The sequence below is a fragment of the Euprymna scolopes genome, chromosome 3 (assembly GCF_053919585.1).
Source record: "Euprymna scolopes isolate OS-2025 chromosome 3, ASM5391958v1, whole genome shotgun sequence".
In the NCBI taxonomy this organism is placed as follows: Eukaryota; Metazoa; Mollusca; class Cephalopoda; order Sepiida; family Sepiolidae; genus Euprymna; species Euprymna scolopes.
Window position 1 is genome coordinate 173768110 of NC_136484.1, and position 19118 is coordinate 173787227.

The 19118-nt window shown below is 34.0% G+C and overlaps 1 protein-coding gene across 1 annotated transcript in view; it reads left to right on the plus strand.

Annotated features, from left to right (window-relative positions):
- LOC145263111 (uncharacterized) overlaps positions 1-19118 on the plus strand; it is a 180485-nt gene that overhangs the window by 18524 nt on the left and 142843 nt on the right. The window contains exon 2 of the mRNA XM_080120055.1: positions 506-1132. Within this exon, the coding sequence (XP_079976181.1) occupies positions 506-1132 (627 nt within the window). The remainder of the gene's footprint in view (positions 1-505; positions 1133-19118) is intronic.

The window sequence follows — 19118 nt, forward strand, 5'->3', positions numbered from 1 at the left end:
TTCGAAATATAACATCTTCATACGGTGACAAGTACATACACTATATTTTTACATACACTATATTTTTTACATACACTATATTTTTTACTTACACTATATTTTTTTTCTTTTTGTTTTCCTAAACGAGTACACATCTGAATAAACACCCAATTTGCTTCGAAAAATAGTTTGTAAATTAAAGTTTCGGACAAAACTTATAGAAATGGTATAAGATTTTAATTTATTTTTTTTTTTTTTAATATTTTAATTTAAGAGTGTTAGCGGGAAACACATACTAACCAGACATATCTCATATTTATATATGAACAGTGAACAAAAAATAATTATGCCTATTAATGGTGAAAAATGAAAGATTTGGGGATACGTGACTGGTATTTGGTGGAAAAGTCGACATAAACTGATGTCTTTTGTATAAAATAATTGGATCGAAGAAAGGATTGTGAATTTTATTAACGATTTTATGAATGTAGGGAAACTTTGCTAATCGTCTCCAACGGGATTTCAGACGTCATCCCCGTCTCCAACGGGACCTCAGACGTCATCTCCGTCTCCTACGGGATCTCGGACGTCATCTCCGTCTCCTACGGGATCTTGGACGTCATCCACGTCTCCTACGGGATCTAGGACGTCATCCACGTCTCCTACGGGATCTAGGACGTCATCCACGTCTCCTACGGGATCTAGGACGTCATCCACGTCTCCTACGGGATCTAGGACGTCATCCACGTCTCCTACGGGATCTAGGACGTCATCCACGTCTCCTACGGGATCTCGGACGTCATCCACGTCTCCTACGGGATCTCGGACGTCATCCACGTCTCCTACGGGATCTCGGACGTCATCCACGTCTCCTACGGGATCTCGGACGTCATCCACGTTTTCAACGGGATCTCGGACGTCATCCACGTTTTCAACGGGATCTCGGACGTCATCCACGTCTCCAATGGGATCTCGGACGTCATCCACGTTTTCAACGGGATCTCGGACGTCATCCACGTTTTCAACGGGATCTCGGACGTCATCCACGTCTCCAATGGGATCTCGGACGTCATCCACGTTTCCAACGGGATTTCAGATGTCATCCACGTTTTCAACGGGATCTCGGACGTCATCCACGTTTCCAACAGGATCGGTTTTTCTGATGCCTGTACTCTTGAACGTCATTTTTAACGTGCTCTTGGACGTGCTCTTCCTCCTTTTCATGGTCTTTTTCCTTACAGTGACGTCATTGCACATTTCGTATGCATTTGCGTATGCGCTATGTTACAAATAATATTTTTAAATTGCAGCAAAGAGTGAATTTTATGAACGATTTTATGCATGACATTTTTGGGGACACGGGGAGGATTAACCTATATTATGAAAGTTGTAGAACTTTTTCATTACTTTTAATACGACACTTAAAAAAACTACACACCCATATCTTCCCTATATGCACTTATGGGAGGCATAGTACGGCAAATAAATTGTCGAACCATTAGATGGCAATCAGTCCAGAAGAAGGAAAACTCTGAAATAAAGCCGACTTGTCAACCTTTGTCGACATAGCATGTAAAGACTGGCCAAACTCGTATATCAACAGATGGTGGGCGGGGTTTCTCTAAAATGGGGTGAAATCGCCCCGGAGCTTTCTAATGAAACGTAACATAAGTGAAAGGAAGTATAAAGTTACTGGGAAAATTCACGATATAAAGACGCTACATCGATGTTGTTTATTGTGAAACGGATGTGTTTGGTTTTGTATTTGGAAACTTGTTGTGGCACTCAGCTAATCGCCATTATGGTTTCAAATTGAAGATTAAAATGTGGGATTGGTAAGTTGAAACTAAGAACTAGAACATTAATGGCTGATAAAAGTTTTAAAAACCTACACAAATTATATATATATACAAATAAAATACAACATTTTTGCAACATCGGCATTAAATAACGCATCACAGAGGTGTATAATATATATATATATATATATATATATATATATATATATATATGTAAAAAAATAAAATGCAATATATTTTTTGCGGCATAAGCATTAAATATATCATCTAAGTTTTTAATGGAGGTGTTTATATATATATATTATATATCACGTATATATACGCACCTACATTGTATATATGTGTGTGTGTGCGTGTATGTGTGGGTAAGCACACAAACAAACACGTACATTAAACAAATTAAATGTATAAATAAACTAAACTAAAAAAAGGCAATATTTTCAAAAGTGCTCAATACTAGGTAGAACTTCATAAATATTTATTATATAAACGTTTAAATCAGATGACATCAGATGATTATTTTGCCATGAAACCGGAAGATTAAGTCACCATTATTTGACCGAAACAGTAGTTTATTGTTGTGACTATGTAATTTGCCGACCTAAGATTAAATAAACACATACCATGCACTTCTTAGTAAGCTCTATCAATAATATCGTTAAATTCATTAGTTTCTTTTCCTTCTGATTACCTTTATTCACTGTAAACCCTTTAAAATTATAAGTTCTGTTCGGGCAGATTTTACTGATAAAATGATATTTCATTTTAAACTATGAGTAAAACAAAAACTCATAATGAATCTATGTAAAAATAGCACGAATGGATAAATCAGAAAAGTTGACATAAATAAAAAATGTAGACGAAAATCTCACAATGAGTTTATCAAAATATTGGTTACAATATTTAAACGGGAAATATTAAGTGTGTCAAATTAAACAGAAAATTATATTTACATTAAAAAATAGATGAGAACTTTCCGCTAATCACCTCGCCCAAAAAATTAAATTCTACCGTTTTAAGCGATTTTAGAACCGAAATCGGGAATTTACAACAAAATCAGTAACTGTATCGAAATCAGGAAAAATATTAGAATCGTTCCATGATTAAAAAGTAGTTTTAGAATTCTTATTCTACATGATTACTTTGTAACATGGCCCTTAGGAATGTGTTGATAAATAATCTTTACTGATTCCAAAATTGAAATTCGTATTCATATTGTATTTTTGGCCTCCATTTCATCCAAATATATACACCAGATGTCAATTGTACTGTAGCATCTCACACTCGATTCCATTAATAGCCAGAGTTAACTCGACCAGGTTTTCATCAACACTACCAAGTTATAAAAGAGGTAGAATGAAGGTGGGTGATGGCTATGAGGAAGTGGTGGTTGCACGAGGGGCTTTAAGGACAACACCATCTGTAACAATTCTCAGAATATCTGACACTGATTGAGATTCATGAGATTCTCTATTGCTAGTTCTTGGTCAGAATCATGTGCACCTTGTTCGCGATTTTTGACAACACTCATAAAGGCTTCATTCTCTCTCTCTATCTCTCTCTCTCTCCATTTTCTGAAGAAGCAGAAAACGTATCATTTTTTTGGCAATAATCAATTCACTAAATGTGAAGGGTAACAATTTGTCAGAAACTAAACACTCATCATCCAAAATGGATAAAGAGAAGAGAAAGTCATTTAAAGAGAAAATTGAATTTTATATTTTATTCACGAACAGAACTGCCCGATTTATTCTTTGCTTCCTTTGTTCCAACTCGTTACACTCGTTGATCTAGTGGTCTCCATCGATTCGCTGTTTTGATACCTCATTGTAATGCAGCTTCCTTTTCCAGTAGCTTCTTTCGAATAATTGCTAGCTTATGGAACGATCTTCCTGCTGTTTTCTTCCTGTATACAACCTCAGTCTTTTCAAGACTAAGCCAATAGGAATCTCCTGTGATAATCATCTTTCTTGTCAGCTGCTTGCATTAAGTTGCTTCACGCCTTGTCTGGCGCGATTTACATAAAAACATGCCATTTATAGAGAAAATGTAATTGTTTATATCTTGTATTTTTGTTTACTCATTTATTGTTGATACAGAAAACGTATACTATTGTTTAAACTATTTTCTAAAAAAAAAAAAAAAGAAAACTGATTGGTAATGGGATCAAGGCATAGCAAAATATAAAAGTATGTTTCTTTGTAAGACGAGTTTTCATCGGATAATTCCCATAACTCTTGTTTATTTCACCAATCGCTGCATTTGATAATCTCAATTACAAGAATAACGGATAAGTATAAACGTAGATATCCAAAATATGAACGGTGTTATCGTCGGCCTATGTCGGGCAGGTTGCGTCGACCACTAGAAAATACCAAACAAAAGCTTCATGATCTTTTTCTCGCAAAAACGCTGACTAATCTTTAAGGTGTCTAACGATAACTCGATACCTTTTTTACTGAAAACGATGGCCAATCTTTAATGCATTAGTAAAAAGTTAAAAATTAAAGGAAAAAACAATTATAATCGAACTCGCTCATCGTATGGTAATTTCAATGAAAAAAATGTACTTTCACAGTTTACTAATCATACTGAAATATTAACATGATTTAGAAACATGGGGAGAGGGGTTTCTTTAGCTATTCTGTACTTTCACCATTTTAATAAACAAAAAGGACCGTAAAAATAAACAAAAATACTGCTTGCCAATTGTCGACTGCAACGATTTCATTGACTAAGCATTTTAGCATCTTCCGATTTTATTTTTGAGGTTACCTAATGTTGTTTGTTTAAGTAATGAAACTTGATTGGATTACGGTTTAATTCTATTTGGATAATGTATGCAAAAAAAAATGCATCAGTTATTTTGATTGGTCATCCTGGTGATAGAGATTAACAAACGCAGTGATTGGTCAAGCAAATAAAAATTACTGAAAAATTGTGTGCATTATCTAATGAAAATGTGTCTTACAAAAAACGTATAAGAGTAAGCAGCGTATCTTGTTTCCCATGAAAATATAGAGTATTAAATATTAAAACTGCAAAACTAATAATAATAACGATGATACAGAAATATGTGTCTTACAAAATGTCACCACAGTTAAATGGCTGTAGTTTTAGGTCTGAGTGTAAGAATGAAAACTTCAGGCTTTATGAATGACGATTCAAAAAAATACCTAGCCGAACAATTTATGAAAAGGAACAAAGAAAAAATACCGATAAAAGATAGAATTTTGTTTTCTAACAACGCATGCGCAAGAAATCACGAGCTGAACAAAGTTATGTACGGGGGACGTTTCAAAAGTAATGCTTCTTATTCTTTTTTAGTCCCCCACCCCAAATGGATCAGGAGAGATTGCAAATTGCATTGTTACAATGACGAAACTTATGCATTCATGATATGAGAATGTCATCTTTTTGTTGCAGATACTGACGGTGTGAAACTATGCAAGCAACCCCTGGCATAGATTAATCTTTTAGTGACGGTGTCACAAACAAGACACCTGCTTTCAATTAGTCATAATCCTGCATAGATATAGTAAGACTAAGAAAAATTGTCATGTCAGTGTGTAGTTTAGACTAATTAAAGATAGCAAACTTAACGTTTTGAAAATTTTGATATTTAAAAAAGGAAAAAAGAAATAAATACATTGTATCGCTTTTCTACAGGTTTATTAGTTTTTATAATTTAAATTTCCTATTCTTGATCTTTCGGCTAGAATCAAAGTGTAGTATCTGTTATGACGCTTCGTTTAGTCTTTTCTGTCTTTATTCAGTGGAGAAATCCTTTTAAACTGATGCAATTTTTTTTTCTAATTCAGAATTCCTATTTTTGGCGAGTTGGATGTTCCCGCATAAAAAACTGACCTTGTGTCTAACTATTCTCTCGTGACAGAGCAAGAAAAGATGGGCAACACTTCTAAAACAATTTCTACTCTATTTGACATTGCCATGCGCAAGTTGTTGACTGAAACGTTCACCCCCTTTCGTTTTAACACCACAAACACGAATTAAAACAACAAAAACACATTTTTTAAAAAGGATGAAAATAAGTCTTTATCCTGACGAGAGTGTATATCGCTTGAATTAAAAAAACAAATATTGCATTGCATGGCTATTCTAACGGTTTATTATTTTTAATAATTAAAATTTCCGTTTATACTTTTTTTTACCAAAGCTATTGAGCACGAAAGTAGGTCTATATGGTGGGCTAACTTTTATTTATATGCTGATTTATATAGTAATTAGTCCACCGCATTTACAGTGCTCGACCTGCTTGTTTACTAACAAACAGATTTCCAATAAATCTTAACTTCTTAAAGGATAACATTATTTTGCACAGACAAGTATTAAATTATTGGCTGTTTTTTTTAAAGATGGTATTTGTCTACAGAAAACATAAGTAATTTTTAACGAAACAACGGTTCCATGACATGTCGGATTCAAAATCTATTATTTCGTTATTTACCACATTAAGCGAAATCCAGCTACCAGAAGGAGGCATTCTGAATTGAGTAAAAAAACTAACATTGATTTCGCCTAAAAGGATTCCCCAACCCCTGACAGAGTACAAAACAAGTACTATACTTTGATCCGTGCACACATATACACTCGTAAAGCAAAATGGCTCTAATAATAAAATAGATGCACTAATCTACACGTGAAGGCATGAACATTGACATGGCGCAAATAACAAACTTATAATTCAGATATTTCTCTCGATATAACTACACAAACATTACACCTTATGTTATCGACTGTTTATCTGATCAAAAAGTGATAATTCCAAAGTGTTTTAATAACTACTCTTCACATTATGATTAAACCATGCAACTAGCACGCAATATAAACTTGCTCCATTTTACTGCCAACGCCAGGCATTAACAGAAACGTGGTAGCCATAAATTGTTTCCTCTTGTTGAGTTCCCTGCTGTGCGCCCTTTTCATAGAACGCGCATTATTGCTTTGAGTCAACAGAGAAACTACTTGAAATCTTGCTGTTCCGCATCTTTTCAAGTGTCCATCTTTATGCGCCCCTAAGACTTGCAAGGCGTAATAGAGTTTCACTTAATAACAGAGGAACACCAAGAGATTTATTTATTAAATCCTGGCTTTTAAAAGAATTTAATCTGCATTTTTCGTCTGATATATTCTACGAGGTTGGAAGTAATTAAATATACTACTATACAACTTTCGTCAAAAATAGAAAAATATATGCTTCGCCAGTGTTCATAAAATCATAGAATTAAAAAAGTAATTTAATTTTCCATATAGAAACTATAATTATCATTTCTGACGACACAAAGAAAAAACAAAAAAACACCAGCGGTTGATTTTTGTGATTTTTTTTACGTGTAGGATTTCTTTTTGAATTCATTTAAGATGGCGGAATTTGTCTGACTTGCTATAATATGATGATTATTAAATCCACCTGCTTGAAAATAAACTAGGATTCGTGGGAAAGGAATTCCATATAAATTACATATAAATTATATAAGACCGGATAGAGAGAGAGAGTCGGTTGCAAATGGAAAATCGTGACAGAAACTTGGGTAAGGCAAGATACATTTTTAAGATGATCCAATGAATCGATAATTAAGTCATGCCCTTAAAAGTAAAGTTACTCCCTCTCTCTTTGTTCGCATCTTTTTGCGAGTCATTGCGCAATTAAATGTGACCGATATGAATGATTTATCAGTGTTTAATTAATTAATGTGATAATTAGGGCCAGGATATTCTATTCATTGTCTTGACTCTCGAGTGTGTATCCATTGATATCTTATATGCTTTTATATAGAGTGATATGGTTCTCAGTTGATTAACTGTATCTGTGTCGGATATATACTCGAGAATCAAAACAATGAAAATAATCTGTTGTCATAGTGATAATTTCAAACGAAGTTCTAGATATCTTAGTCCGTTATAAATGCGCAAAACTTACATTAATCAGTGTCTTATGCAAACTAGAATAAATGTGGTATTTTGGTGACTAATTCCAACTATGCATTAAACGGATATCATACTAAGTTAGCTGCATTTTATATCTAAGGTCTATGATAAAATGCAACCAGATCGGTCCAGGAGTTTACACGAAAAGGTGGAACAGACATATAAACAGACAAAGAGATATATAACAGATAATGAAGGTACGGAAAAAAGAGGGGTAGTGTGATGTGATGTGAGCAGACCACTGTCATTCGTGCGGGTATTCCCATCTAACTTGGTCAGAAATAACCGACTGCTAGCTAATGTTTCTTGCAGTGGGAGACTTAAGACCGAGTTTGATTGGGATAGATCTCGGTTACCATTCGTTGGAGTCCATTCTTCCTCAGTCCAAAACGTTTCATTGATCAAAGCCCCTTGCTTAAAATTCCAACACCTTCATTAAAATAGATTCTCTCTTGTTCAAAAACAAAAAAAAATGTTGAAGTTATTTCAGTAGACAACATTAACAAAAAAAAAAGGAAAAGGAAATTTTTTTCGTTTGCTCTCTCTCTCTCTCCTTATATTTCACACACATACGTCTGAACATCCAGTTAAAAATTTAAATTTTCAAATTTGGAATAAAAAAAATGGCTATAAAAGATTTTTTTTTGTTTAATGACTATTTTTGTACAGATTTCTATTGAACCTGAAAGTATTATTTAAACAAAATCTTCCGTGTTCCAAACTCAGGCTTGAATAACAGTCTTTTGCAAAAAAAATCAATATGTAGTAGCTGTTCTATTCTAGGTTTGAAGAGAAAAAATACTTTATGATTGGAGCAATTTATTTTTGTTCTATCCAAAGTGCTATTTTGAGGGAATTGTATATACATAAAAACTGGCCTCAATTTTATACACAGCATAATCACGTTCACGCATGGGTTCTCATTAGATCACCGTAGTTACGCAATATTAAGCCTGATCAATTCCAGAGAATACCAGGCGCTGTATGTAAGAGGACGATAACTCCTCTGTACAAGAGCTGCAAAAATCTAACATCTTTATCTCGTCTAATAGGGATATATATGCGACTGAAGAGCAATTCTGAATGTCATACTCCCATGAAACTTCCTCCTTTGGAGGAAGTCGGTTAAACCCGGTAATGTTGGTGCTGTAGTTTCACTTTCTTTTTCATTTCAAACAAATTATGTGAGTTCTCATCAAATGCATATATTTTAAGTTAAAAAATTTTGAAAAGAAAGATAAAATCTATAACAAATAGTCATCTGACCATTGTTACCCGGATGTAAATCTCACAAAAACTTGTAACAGTTATTTCTACTCCGTTAAAAAAATATATTTAAAAAAATTATTTTGTTCATTTTTGGTCATATTTAAATTCCAACCATCACTTCTGATCAATGCAGATAATTGATTTTTGTACGTAATTATAATCACTACGCCTATAAATCTGTTTATTTTTGTGTATTAGTATTAATATTAAAACCCTTTTTTTTTCTATTTATTTAAGAAAATACAACTTTCTTATATATGGGTCGTCGTATTGAATTCATCTGAAAATGATTTAGCTAATTTGTATATTCTTTTAAACATTCATTTTAATTAATTCCCTATTAGTTTTTTCGGTTTTCTTATGAGATGATCATCTTTATTTAATTATTACATGTAATTATATTAATACAGATATTCTACATGATTTATACTTGCAGATAAGGTTATAGTAAACACAAAACTCTTTCCATATATATATTTGTATACGTATATATATTTGTTTAAAAGTTTTGCCTACCAAACTCCTACTAGAGTTTTTGGTCTACAGATATAAAACTTCATATATAAGGTATTTCAACCAATGCAAAACTTTATATTGGTTCATGTTTTAAATTTAGCCTTAAAGAAAACATGGCTTTACAGCTCAGGCATTTAAGGCAGAGGAAAAAATAAATCATTTGGGTTTCGATTCTCGGTGGTGGCGCATGAGTCAGTGTTTTTTTTTTCTTTTTTTTTAAATCATTATTGGGTTTAATATAATAATAAATATGAAATCTGCATTAATCAAAATGTCATATTTAAGCGTATTTTACGACCGAGCAATGCTTTGTGCCCTGCTAGTTACATATATATTAGTGTTAAGACGATTAATTGGAAAGGGAACATTTTTAACGTAATTTTCGATTCCAAAATCGATTCTTTCACTTTTTTTTTCTGAAAAAAAAAAAAAAAAAAAAAAAAAAAAAATCAAACAAACTATTATTAACACTTGTTCATTTACAAAATAGCAGTAAGAGTAAGTGCAGGTTATAAATTACATTCACAGATTTAGAACTGACTCTTTGCATCCGATTTATTTTTTAGAGTTCACTTGTTTATTCTTTTAGTAAATATTTTCATACATATTTGCTAGATGCCGTCACTCAGATATTTGCTCATTAGATTTAAAATGCTTTGAACATTTTTTTTCACTGGCTTGACACTGTAGATGTCCCGTCATCAGCTTTTTTTTTTAAACAAGCCGAGCATGCGAGTGAAAAATTTACTTTAACCATGACTAATGTTTGTGCAAAATTAAAAAAAAAATCCAAGGCATGTTTATTTAAAGTAGTGCGAACAGAAGTGAATTACTATTATTATTAGGTCCAACCCCGCCTTTGTCGGGGGACCGATAATTTTTTATATTTTTCACTTTGGACACAAGTGGAAAATGTAGATTAAGGAGTTTCTCAAATTTAGAAGAAAATGAAATCCACACTTACAATTAGATAAAGACTCCCTGAAAATTAAATTCAGTATTCTTATATGTATATCTAAACATACCTCCCCCCCCACACACACACACAAAAAAGAAGATTGATAATAGAGTATTTGTTATTGTAACTATTTAAAAAATTTTAGGAATTGGAATCGGTAATTGCATTGGAATCATGAAAAATTTTGAAATCGTCCCATCACTAATATATACGATACATACATGCACATGTGTATATAAATATTTTTTTTAATGATTGGAACCAAATAAATAAATGGATCGATTGTAACCGAGACTGAACCAAATTTTACATTTTCATTTATATTGATATAAGGGAGGGCGACACACCTTTCCATTGATGCTGAGTGTTTAACAAAGGAGCATAAAATCGTATTTGTTTTAGTCTTTGGTATGAGTCGAATGAGTATTAACCCCCTCTCTCTCTCTCTATTAACAAATATCATAATGATTATGTCAAATAGGCAGGTTATATTAAACAATATTTGTGTTCTTTTACGGCATATCAACCCTTTTCAGATTATTTAATGCCAAATTTAGTTATTTTAGTAAAAGTCCTTATGTTTCACGTTCTTTATATCTTTGAATATTTATTCAGTGTGTTTGGTTTTGATTTGTTTTACGACATATCAACTCTTCAGTTTCAGTCATTCTGGTAAAAGATTCTATGTTTTAAGCTATTTAAATATTTATTCATGGGGGTTGGTTTGGTTGTTTAGTAGAAATAAAAATGTTTTTGGCTTTGCAGAACATAATTGTGTTTTGCACAAGTAAAATATAAAAATAACAAAGGTTTGGTTCATTTTAGTTCAGAAAGCTGGTATCTTCAGACAACCTGATCAGATAGTACCTATTCACAGAATAGGATATACAGCTAATAAATAATATTAACATTAATATTAAGTAGTTTGCATTTATGAAAAAGTTAATAGAATACTTTTGAGACCAACTTAAGGGCACATTTCTCCACTGGTAAAATTCAAGATTACTTTTTTATTTGTACCATATCAGTACGACTAATAGTTGGCCATTACTCTTGAATCAATGAAACACTCAACATGTTACCTCAATAATAACCCTTCCCTCTGCCAATTCCGAAAAGGAAAGAAAAGAAAATCGCCATGTGTGTTTTTTTAAAGCCTATGAAATAAAATCCTCAATAATATCCTGAGGTCTTTTCCCTCCTTCAATGAATACTTTTTCGTTTGACTTCCCCTCTTTAATTTTCTGGCTCCACCCTTCGTCATTCCTTTGTAATAACACCTGAGGCTGCTGTAGAAAATTAATTAAAAGGAAACTAATTGCATAAAGATTGGTTTTGAAAAACAGCCAATCACAGCGCTTGTTCCCTGGAGAGTACAATTGGACATTATCCAATGGGAAGCAACGCAAGTGCCATCTTGGGTAATATGAGTTGAGACTTGTTGACTAATAAAGTCAAGATTATGTTCAAAACCAACATCTCCAAGCAATTGGTTTCACAGGAAAAAAAAGTCAAGCAGGAATTCCTGAGGGTTTATTTTTTTTTTTTCAACGGAAAGTAATCAGGTGAAAAAAATAGTGACATTTAAGTCACCAGAAGTAATAAGAAAAGTTTAATAAGACGTTTTTTTCTATCCCTTTCTTCAAGTTTTTATGAAATAAATAAAAAAAGTAACAAACAAACGATAACGCAAAAAAAAAACAAACAAACAAACAAACAAAATCAAAAAATAACAAAACTTTTTAACATCTGTATTTTAATGAACCAATCCACATTAGTTGACACAAACAAGTAAATATGCTCTTAACAAAATTTGAGTTGGGGAATTGATTTGGAAAATTAAAAACTGGAGTTTGTTTCTATCCAAATCGTAGACCATTATTTTAATAAACTTATCTCATGAAGTATTTAACTTTCATATCTAATAAATTAACTCAATAATTGTATATTACTTTACATTTTTACTAATTCTTTTCATAAAAAATAAAATAAAAATACATTTATTTTATGTTTTACTGAAGAGATATTTGAAACAAATATAAATTCTACAAGCAAATATATTTCTGAATTTTTGAGATGAGGATTAATAATTTGTATTATTTGCATTAAATGAACTACTGTTCTCATCTTGATTGTTATTCTCACAACGTTGAAGTTGATGTAGCTTCTGACATACTTCATTTAGATCTTGTCAAACTCGCAAATCTTTTTGTCGAACCCAGGAATCTGCATGGAATTCCAAATTTAACCTTTGGGGGTAGCATGCTCTCGTTTAGTCAGAACACTGAAGCTTGAATCTTCAACCTCCAGGAGATTGTAAGATAGAACTGAATTTTACTTTGTTCTTTATTATTATACCATGGGTCTCTGCAGACAATGTGAAAATTGACACTCAAGTTGAGAACATTAGTCCAAATAGTTTAAATAATACTGATATCAAAATTTGGCTAGCATGAGGTGTGGGAAAATAAATACTTGACTTTTGTGTTTATTCAATATTCAAATTTTATAAAATTATTAGCACAGCTATTCGGTGTTACCCGGTGGGGTCATTCATAACAAGACAAAGGGATTTAAAAAAGCGAATGTATGTAACAATTCTTTTAAATCTTTTTCTCTCTTTCTCTCTCTCAGTCTCACCCAGCTGTCTCTCTCATCCAATCTGTTTCCCAATCTCTATCATCCCTCTTTTTATCTATCCTCCTCCTCTCTCCCCTTCTCACTTATATTTCCCTCTCTCACCGCATCTCTTTCTATCAGTCCCTTTTCGCTTTCTCTGGCAATTGAAAAAAAAATAATTGAGAAATTATTATTATATCATTATTAGATGGATAAGATCTTTAAATATTTGACCTCTAGAACCGTTTCTCAGTGAACATTTTTTTAAAATTAATATAGCCTACAATAATCACCTTTTTGAATACAATGTCAAATTTTGAACATTTTGAAAAACTTTCACAGATTGACTCGACTTTATCGTATAATTAGAGCTTCCATTATATATATATATATATATATATATATATATATATATATATATATATATATATATATAAAGGTTTATTTAACCTCCAGAACTGAGGCATCAGTGTTGTCAATATTTCTGGTTTGAGACTCGATGGTTTCTTACTAACTCGACCCCACATTATAATTTAAGGGGAGTAGAAAGTGGATCTTCGATTTATTTTCGGCAGCTGCATAAATCTTGCTTTACTTATTTTGTCCTTTAGTCCTCGCATTCCAGGAGCGATGCGCCTGACAAAGAGGGAAGAATTGCTGTTTTTAGGATCAGAATCTATTCCAGCTAACATTTTTTGATTTTGATTTACTATTTTTAACCTCTTTACATCAAGCGGTTTCATATCTTGTCTGAAGCCATTTCCATGAAAAAAAAAATAATACATTAGGTTTCTGAAATCTGAAAGGCGTGTTAAACTTTAGGACTAATTATAGATGTTTCTGAAAATTATAAATGTTGTTGCATTATGGTTAATTATCTTTTTGTCCTAAAAAGGACTATAGTCGGTAATGGGTTAATTATGCGTATTTAGTTATTAAAATTCCATTAAGTGTAGTAGACGAAAGTGCTGAGAGAGGAGCGTTTTATAGAGATACTTAAATTATAAAATATAAGTAATGTTAAAGAGCATCTCTCCCCCCCTCTCTGGCTTTCTTACTCTTTCTATTTTCTCTCTGTGTGTCTCTATTAGAGAATAGAGAAAGAGAGAGGGAGAGGGAGAGAGAGAGAGAGAGAGAGAGGTGAATAACGTGGACAGTGGACACGTTTGCAAAAGAAGGGTCAGCTGACCAGATGACGTGGTATCATGTGATGAGGTTAGCTGATTCTTTCTTGGCAGTTTGGTTTTCGGGTGTTGAATAAGACAGACGGCTTTTCAGCTGTCCCCCCCCCCTGGGCTGGGGAGGACGCTGACGTGTATCATCAAACAAGCAAGGTTCACCTCCATTCTGTGTCGACCTTTGGAAGGTGAATAAAAACTATAAAACCATTTCATCGTCTTGGAGTGAATTCTTCATCCAACAGGCCAGCTCCCCTCCAAGAGACAATGAAAACCAGAGGAACAACCGACGACACATGAATAAAGGTATGTTAAGAAATGCATGCACACAAACACACACCCACGAGACATGAACAATAAGGTTACTCTGTGACATGTATTTTTTTTTCGCAGAATGGGGAGGTGGAATCTTGCTTGTGGGGTCTATGGAAAGAAGGATTAATAAAAGAAAAAATGTGTTTTTAATTAATTAAATAGTAATAATAAAATAGGGAGAAAGAAATAAGATTCAAACAGTGTAATAAATGATTTAAAAAAAAAAAAAAAAGTTTCGGAAGAGTCAAAGGTTCAGTCGGTATTAATTTCAATTTTCGAAAAGTAGAATAAATGTTTTATTCGACATGAGTGACGTTTTGACCACATAAGTAAGGTAAAAAAAAAAAAAAAAAAAAAAAAAAAAAGGATAAATATAGGGTTGAATAAACTATATGAAGAAATGAAAGAAAAAAGTGGGGCGTGAATGGAATTTAATTTCTGTGGCAAGCATGTTAGAATTTTGGAGAGGTGTTGAATTACATGGGTAGTTATTAATTTCATTATTCTCGGGAAATGATTCGAATTTTATTTTTTTTTATCGTGATTTCTGTTGATTTCGAGTAGAATCAACATGGAGCAAGTTTGAGTACTTCATGTGTGGAAATCCGATGTTTTCCGTGAAGCTATGTGTCTTCAAGGCAGGTTGCGCTTACCGACTTTGGAAAAAAAAAAAGAAAGTTTTTTCTGACATAGCAGTGAACGGAATGTATTCTGTCCAGCGTGAGCGGATCTAGTTGTAATCAACTTCAGGGAGCAAATGAAATGCCCTCTGACATGGTGTAAGGGGCAGAGGGGGTGCAATGGCTGACGTGGCCATTATGTTACGAATCGCTCAAGAGAAGATGAATGAAATATGTATGCAAGTACTTAGGAAATAAAATGTTACCATATTGTGAATTAAAGGTACCAAAAATTTTTTTTAAAAAAACCATGCTGGGTGAATTTAATTGGTATTATTAAATTAAATTATTTTGGAATAGATTTGGTTGGTTTAGTTATATTTTAGGGACGTTTAGCGCGTAGTTGCATTTTTTTCATGAGAATTACAAGGCGATTAGGCTGTAGAAAGCAGTTTTTTCTGTTGTTTTATTTTTTTTATAAGCCACGGTATTGTCACAAATTAGAAAATTTGGCAGGGGAAATACTATTTTAGAGTAATGAGAACCCTGTTAAAACAATACTAGTGGTTCCAGTGAGTTGGAAGATGCCACGTAGGCCCAAGCAACAGCAATAAGTCTTGTCCAACAAAAGTCTGGCGTGCGAGGTCGCGATAATTCCTCAGGGTACGGAGCGACTGGACAGTCGGTACCAAGCCTAATCACGGGGAGATAGAAGAAAGGGAAAGATGCAGATTACGTAAGGGACAAGATAGAGCCTTATTATTTTTTTATTTTTTTAGAGGAATGTGTGAGGGATATCTGGGTTGGAATCTTGGGACTTGCTGGGAATGCGGAAAAATCACAAAGGGAAAACTACTTAGTTAGAAATCGATGGCGCATTAGTTAGGGAGTGATGATTCCGTATCTTGTCGGGTTCCAGGAACTCAAACAGGCTCCGAGTGAATCAGTGTGAAGGCGTATCTTGACTTAGACCAACCAAGGGAGTTAGTAGAAGAGCTTTGTGAAGTCCCGAAGTAGTAGATTGAATAGAACAAAGCTCCAGTAATAGGACCACTCAGAGAAAGACGTCAGGGCATTACAGTAAAGGAAAAAAAACTGGGACTTAGGCCTATGCTGAAAGTCGAGAACGCGAGTGGGATGGTTGGGTCGGTAGAGCATCAGACTTTTAATCTGAGGGTCTGGGGTTCGAGTCCCCATGCGATAAAGCTACCACCAACATGGAGCATCCGACGTTCTGGTCGTAATTGCGATATGCTGGCCCCATTTCGAAAAAGTGATCGAAAATGGAGTCTCCATTTGTTTGGCCAAGTGGTCCAAATAAAGAGCAGAGTCAGTGGAAAATATCCAACAATGCGACCGCCTAGACAAGATGTATATCTGCAAAGCTGTATCTTTGTCTAACTTGGAAGCAAGTTAATGTCTAGGAGGGACTTTTGAGAAGCAGCAGAAGGGTTGATAGTGTTGTAGAAGAGTACTGGTGCCTGATCTTTCTTGGAAAAGGGGTGAGTCCGGAAAGTGAAAAAATAAAGATGTACTTCGGACATAATTATTTTTTTTAGTTAGTTAGTTATTAAAAATGTATGGCTTGCCATACATTTTGATAAAAAAGGGGTGGAGGAATGTTAAAGAGCATCTCTCCCCCCCTCTCTGGCTTTCTTACTCTTTCTATTTTCTCTCTGTGTGTCTCTATTAGAGAATAGAGAAAGAGAGAGGGAGAGGGAGAGAGAGAGAGAGAGAGAGAGGTGAATAACGTGGACAGTGGACACGTTTGCAAAAGAAGGGTCAGCTGACCAGATGACGTGGTATCATGTGATGAGGTTAGCTGATTCTTTCTTGGCAGTTTGGTTTTCGGGTGTTGAATAAGACAGACGGCTTTTCAGCTGTCCCCCCCCCTGGGCTGGGGAGGACGCTGACGTGTATCATCAAACAAGCAAGGTTCACCTCCATTCTGTATCGACCTTTGGAAGGTGAATAAAAACTATAAAACCATTTCATCGTCTTGGAGTGAATTCTTCATCCAACAGGCCAGCTCCCCTCCAAGAGACAATGAAAACCAGAGGAACAACCGACGACACATGAATAAAGGTATGTTAAGAAATGCATGCACACAAACACACACCCACGAAGACATCAAAAATAAAACCATTAGAAACTAGACGATCACGTACACGAATCTCCTTGACAAAATCTCCTTTATGACAATCCCGAATATATAACAGTAATAATTATTTATTATGAATTTAATATTTAATAAAATATCTTGCAAAAGAATAAAATGATTTAAATTCATAACACCACATCTTGACAGTTATTTGGCCTTGAATTATTGAAATGTAATTTTACTGTTAACTCTGTTAACATAATACCAGAGTTCTATGCCCTTGATGGGAACTCGCTAATTTTACGTGGAGCAGGTCATCCAAGCATTGGTAGAACTGTCATGGCGGACGTATGAATAAAAACACACAAGTGCACAATAAGTTAATATCAAATATCCATGTCTTGCCGTCATTCTTGGATGTATAATGTTCTATTCTAATTATACATGGTCTCAGAAGTGGGATTCGAATCCACGCCCACATTCGCGAAGTCAAGTAACACTTAACATGTTTTCTATACGAAATGAAATTAAAAGAATTGCATTAATCTGCTGTGGGAATGTGTGTATATCTTTTAGAGCAAACATAATGAAATGTAATTGTGATCTTGCTTGTAATATGTGTTTCATCGCTTTTACTTGTGCTCGTTTTTAAACAAAACAATATTTGAAAGAATTCTGGGTGTGCATACAACGAAGCTTTTCATGTGCGTGAGAAACGAAAAAAATGACTGGACAACTGGAAAGGTGATTTAAGCATACGAGCAGGTAGACAGACATGAGTGGGTTAGGGCTAGGGCTAGTGTTAGTTTGCTGTTTTGTTAATTCTTTGCAAAACAGGATTTCTCTCTCAGGATTGTCGTGTGGAAACAACTTAAATTCAATTCATTCGACTTTCTTGGATAATCATGCAGCAGTTTTAAAACCAGGTCGTCGGGCATGAAGTCAGCACTATGTGTAGGCAGCTGCACGAATAACATTTTTAAAGCAGTAATCAAATCAAGTTCTGTATAGTCTGCAGACACGGTCAGATGTCAGAGGTCACCATCTACACTCTAATAACTTTGCGTTTACAACCAAGTTTATGTTTCTAAATTTTTGAGATGCGGATTGATAATTTGTACATCCAGACTACTGTTCTCACCTTTAACGTTATTTTCACAATATTTCGCCCGATGTAACCTCCGACCCTCTTCAGGTTTATCTCGTCGAACTCTGGAATCTGCACAGAATTTCAAACAGAACTCTTGGCTCAACGGATAATGTGCTAGGTGAAATTCAGTTATAAGTGAGATTATTTTGGGGGTTGAAGGTTCACTTCTCAGCACAGGTAAGTTGAAGAATTATGAATTGCTGACAACTTCTATCTGGTCATAGCAGACAAAATGAGAGAATGATAGCCCTATGGATTAAATGAAGAATTCTGTTTGAAATTCCAGACAGATACGTATGTTTGACAAAATGATTCCCAAATTCCACAAGATATCCCTGAAGAAGGACGGAGGATACATCGGCCAAAATGTGTGAATAACATTCAAAATAAGAAGAGCAATCTGAATAATACAAATGCAGCTTAGCTGTGTCTGAAAACGAAAAGTATTTCTCGATTAAACATTAGCAAAACAATTTCTTGGATCTTATTTTGTTTTAATGCATCAGTTTACTGTCCGGCGTTATCCGGGATGAGTGAAGTAATTTTATTTATTTATTTTTTTAAAGGGTTCGGTTTGAAATTCCATAAATATTTCCAAGTTCGAAAAAACACAATTGGAACAGGTCAGAGGTTACATCGGTCAAAATGATGTTAGAATGTCATAC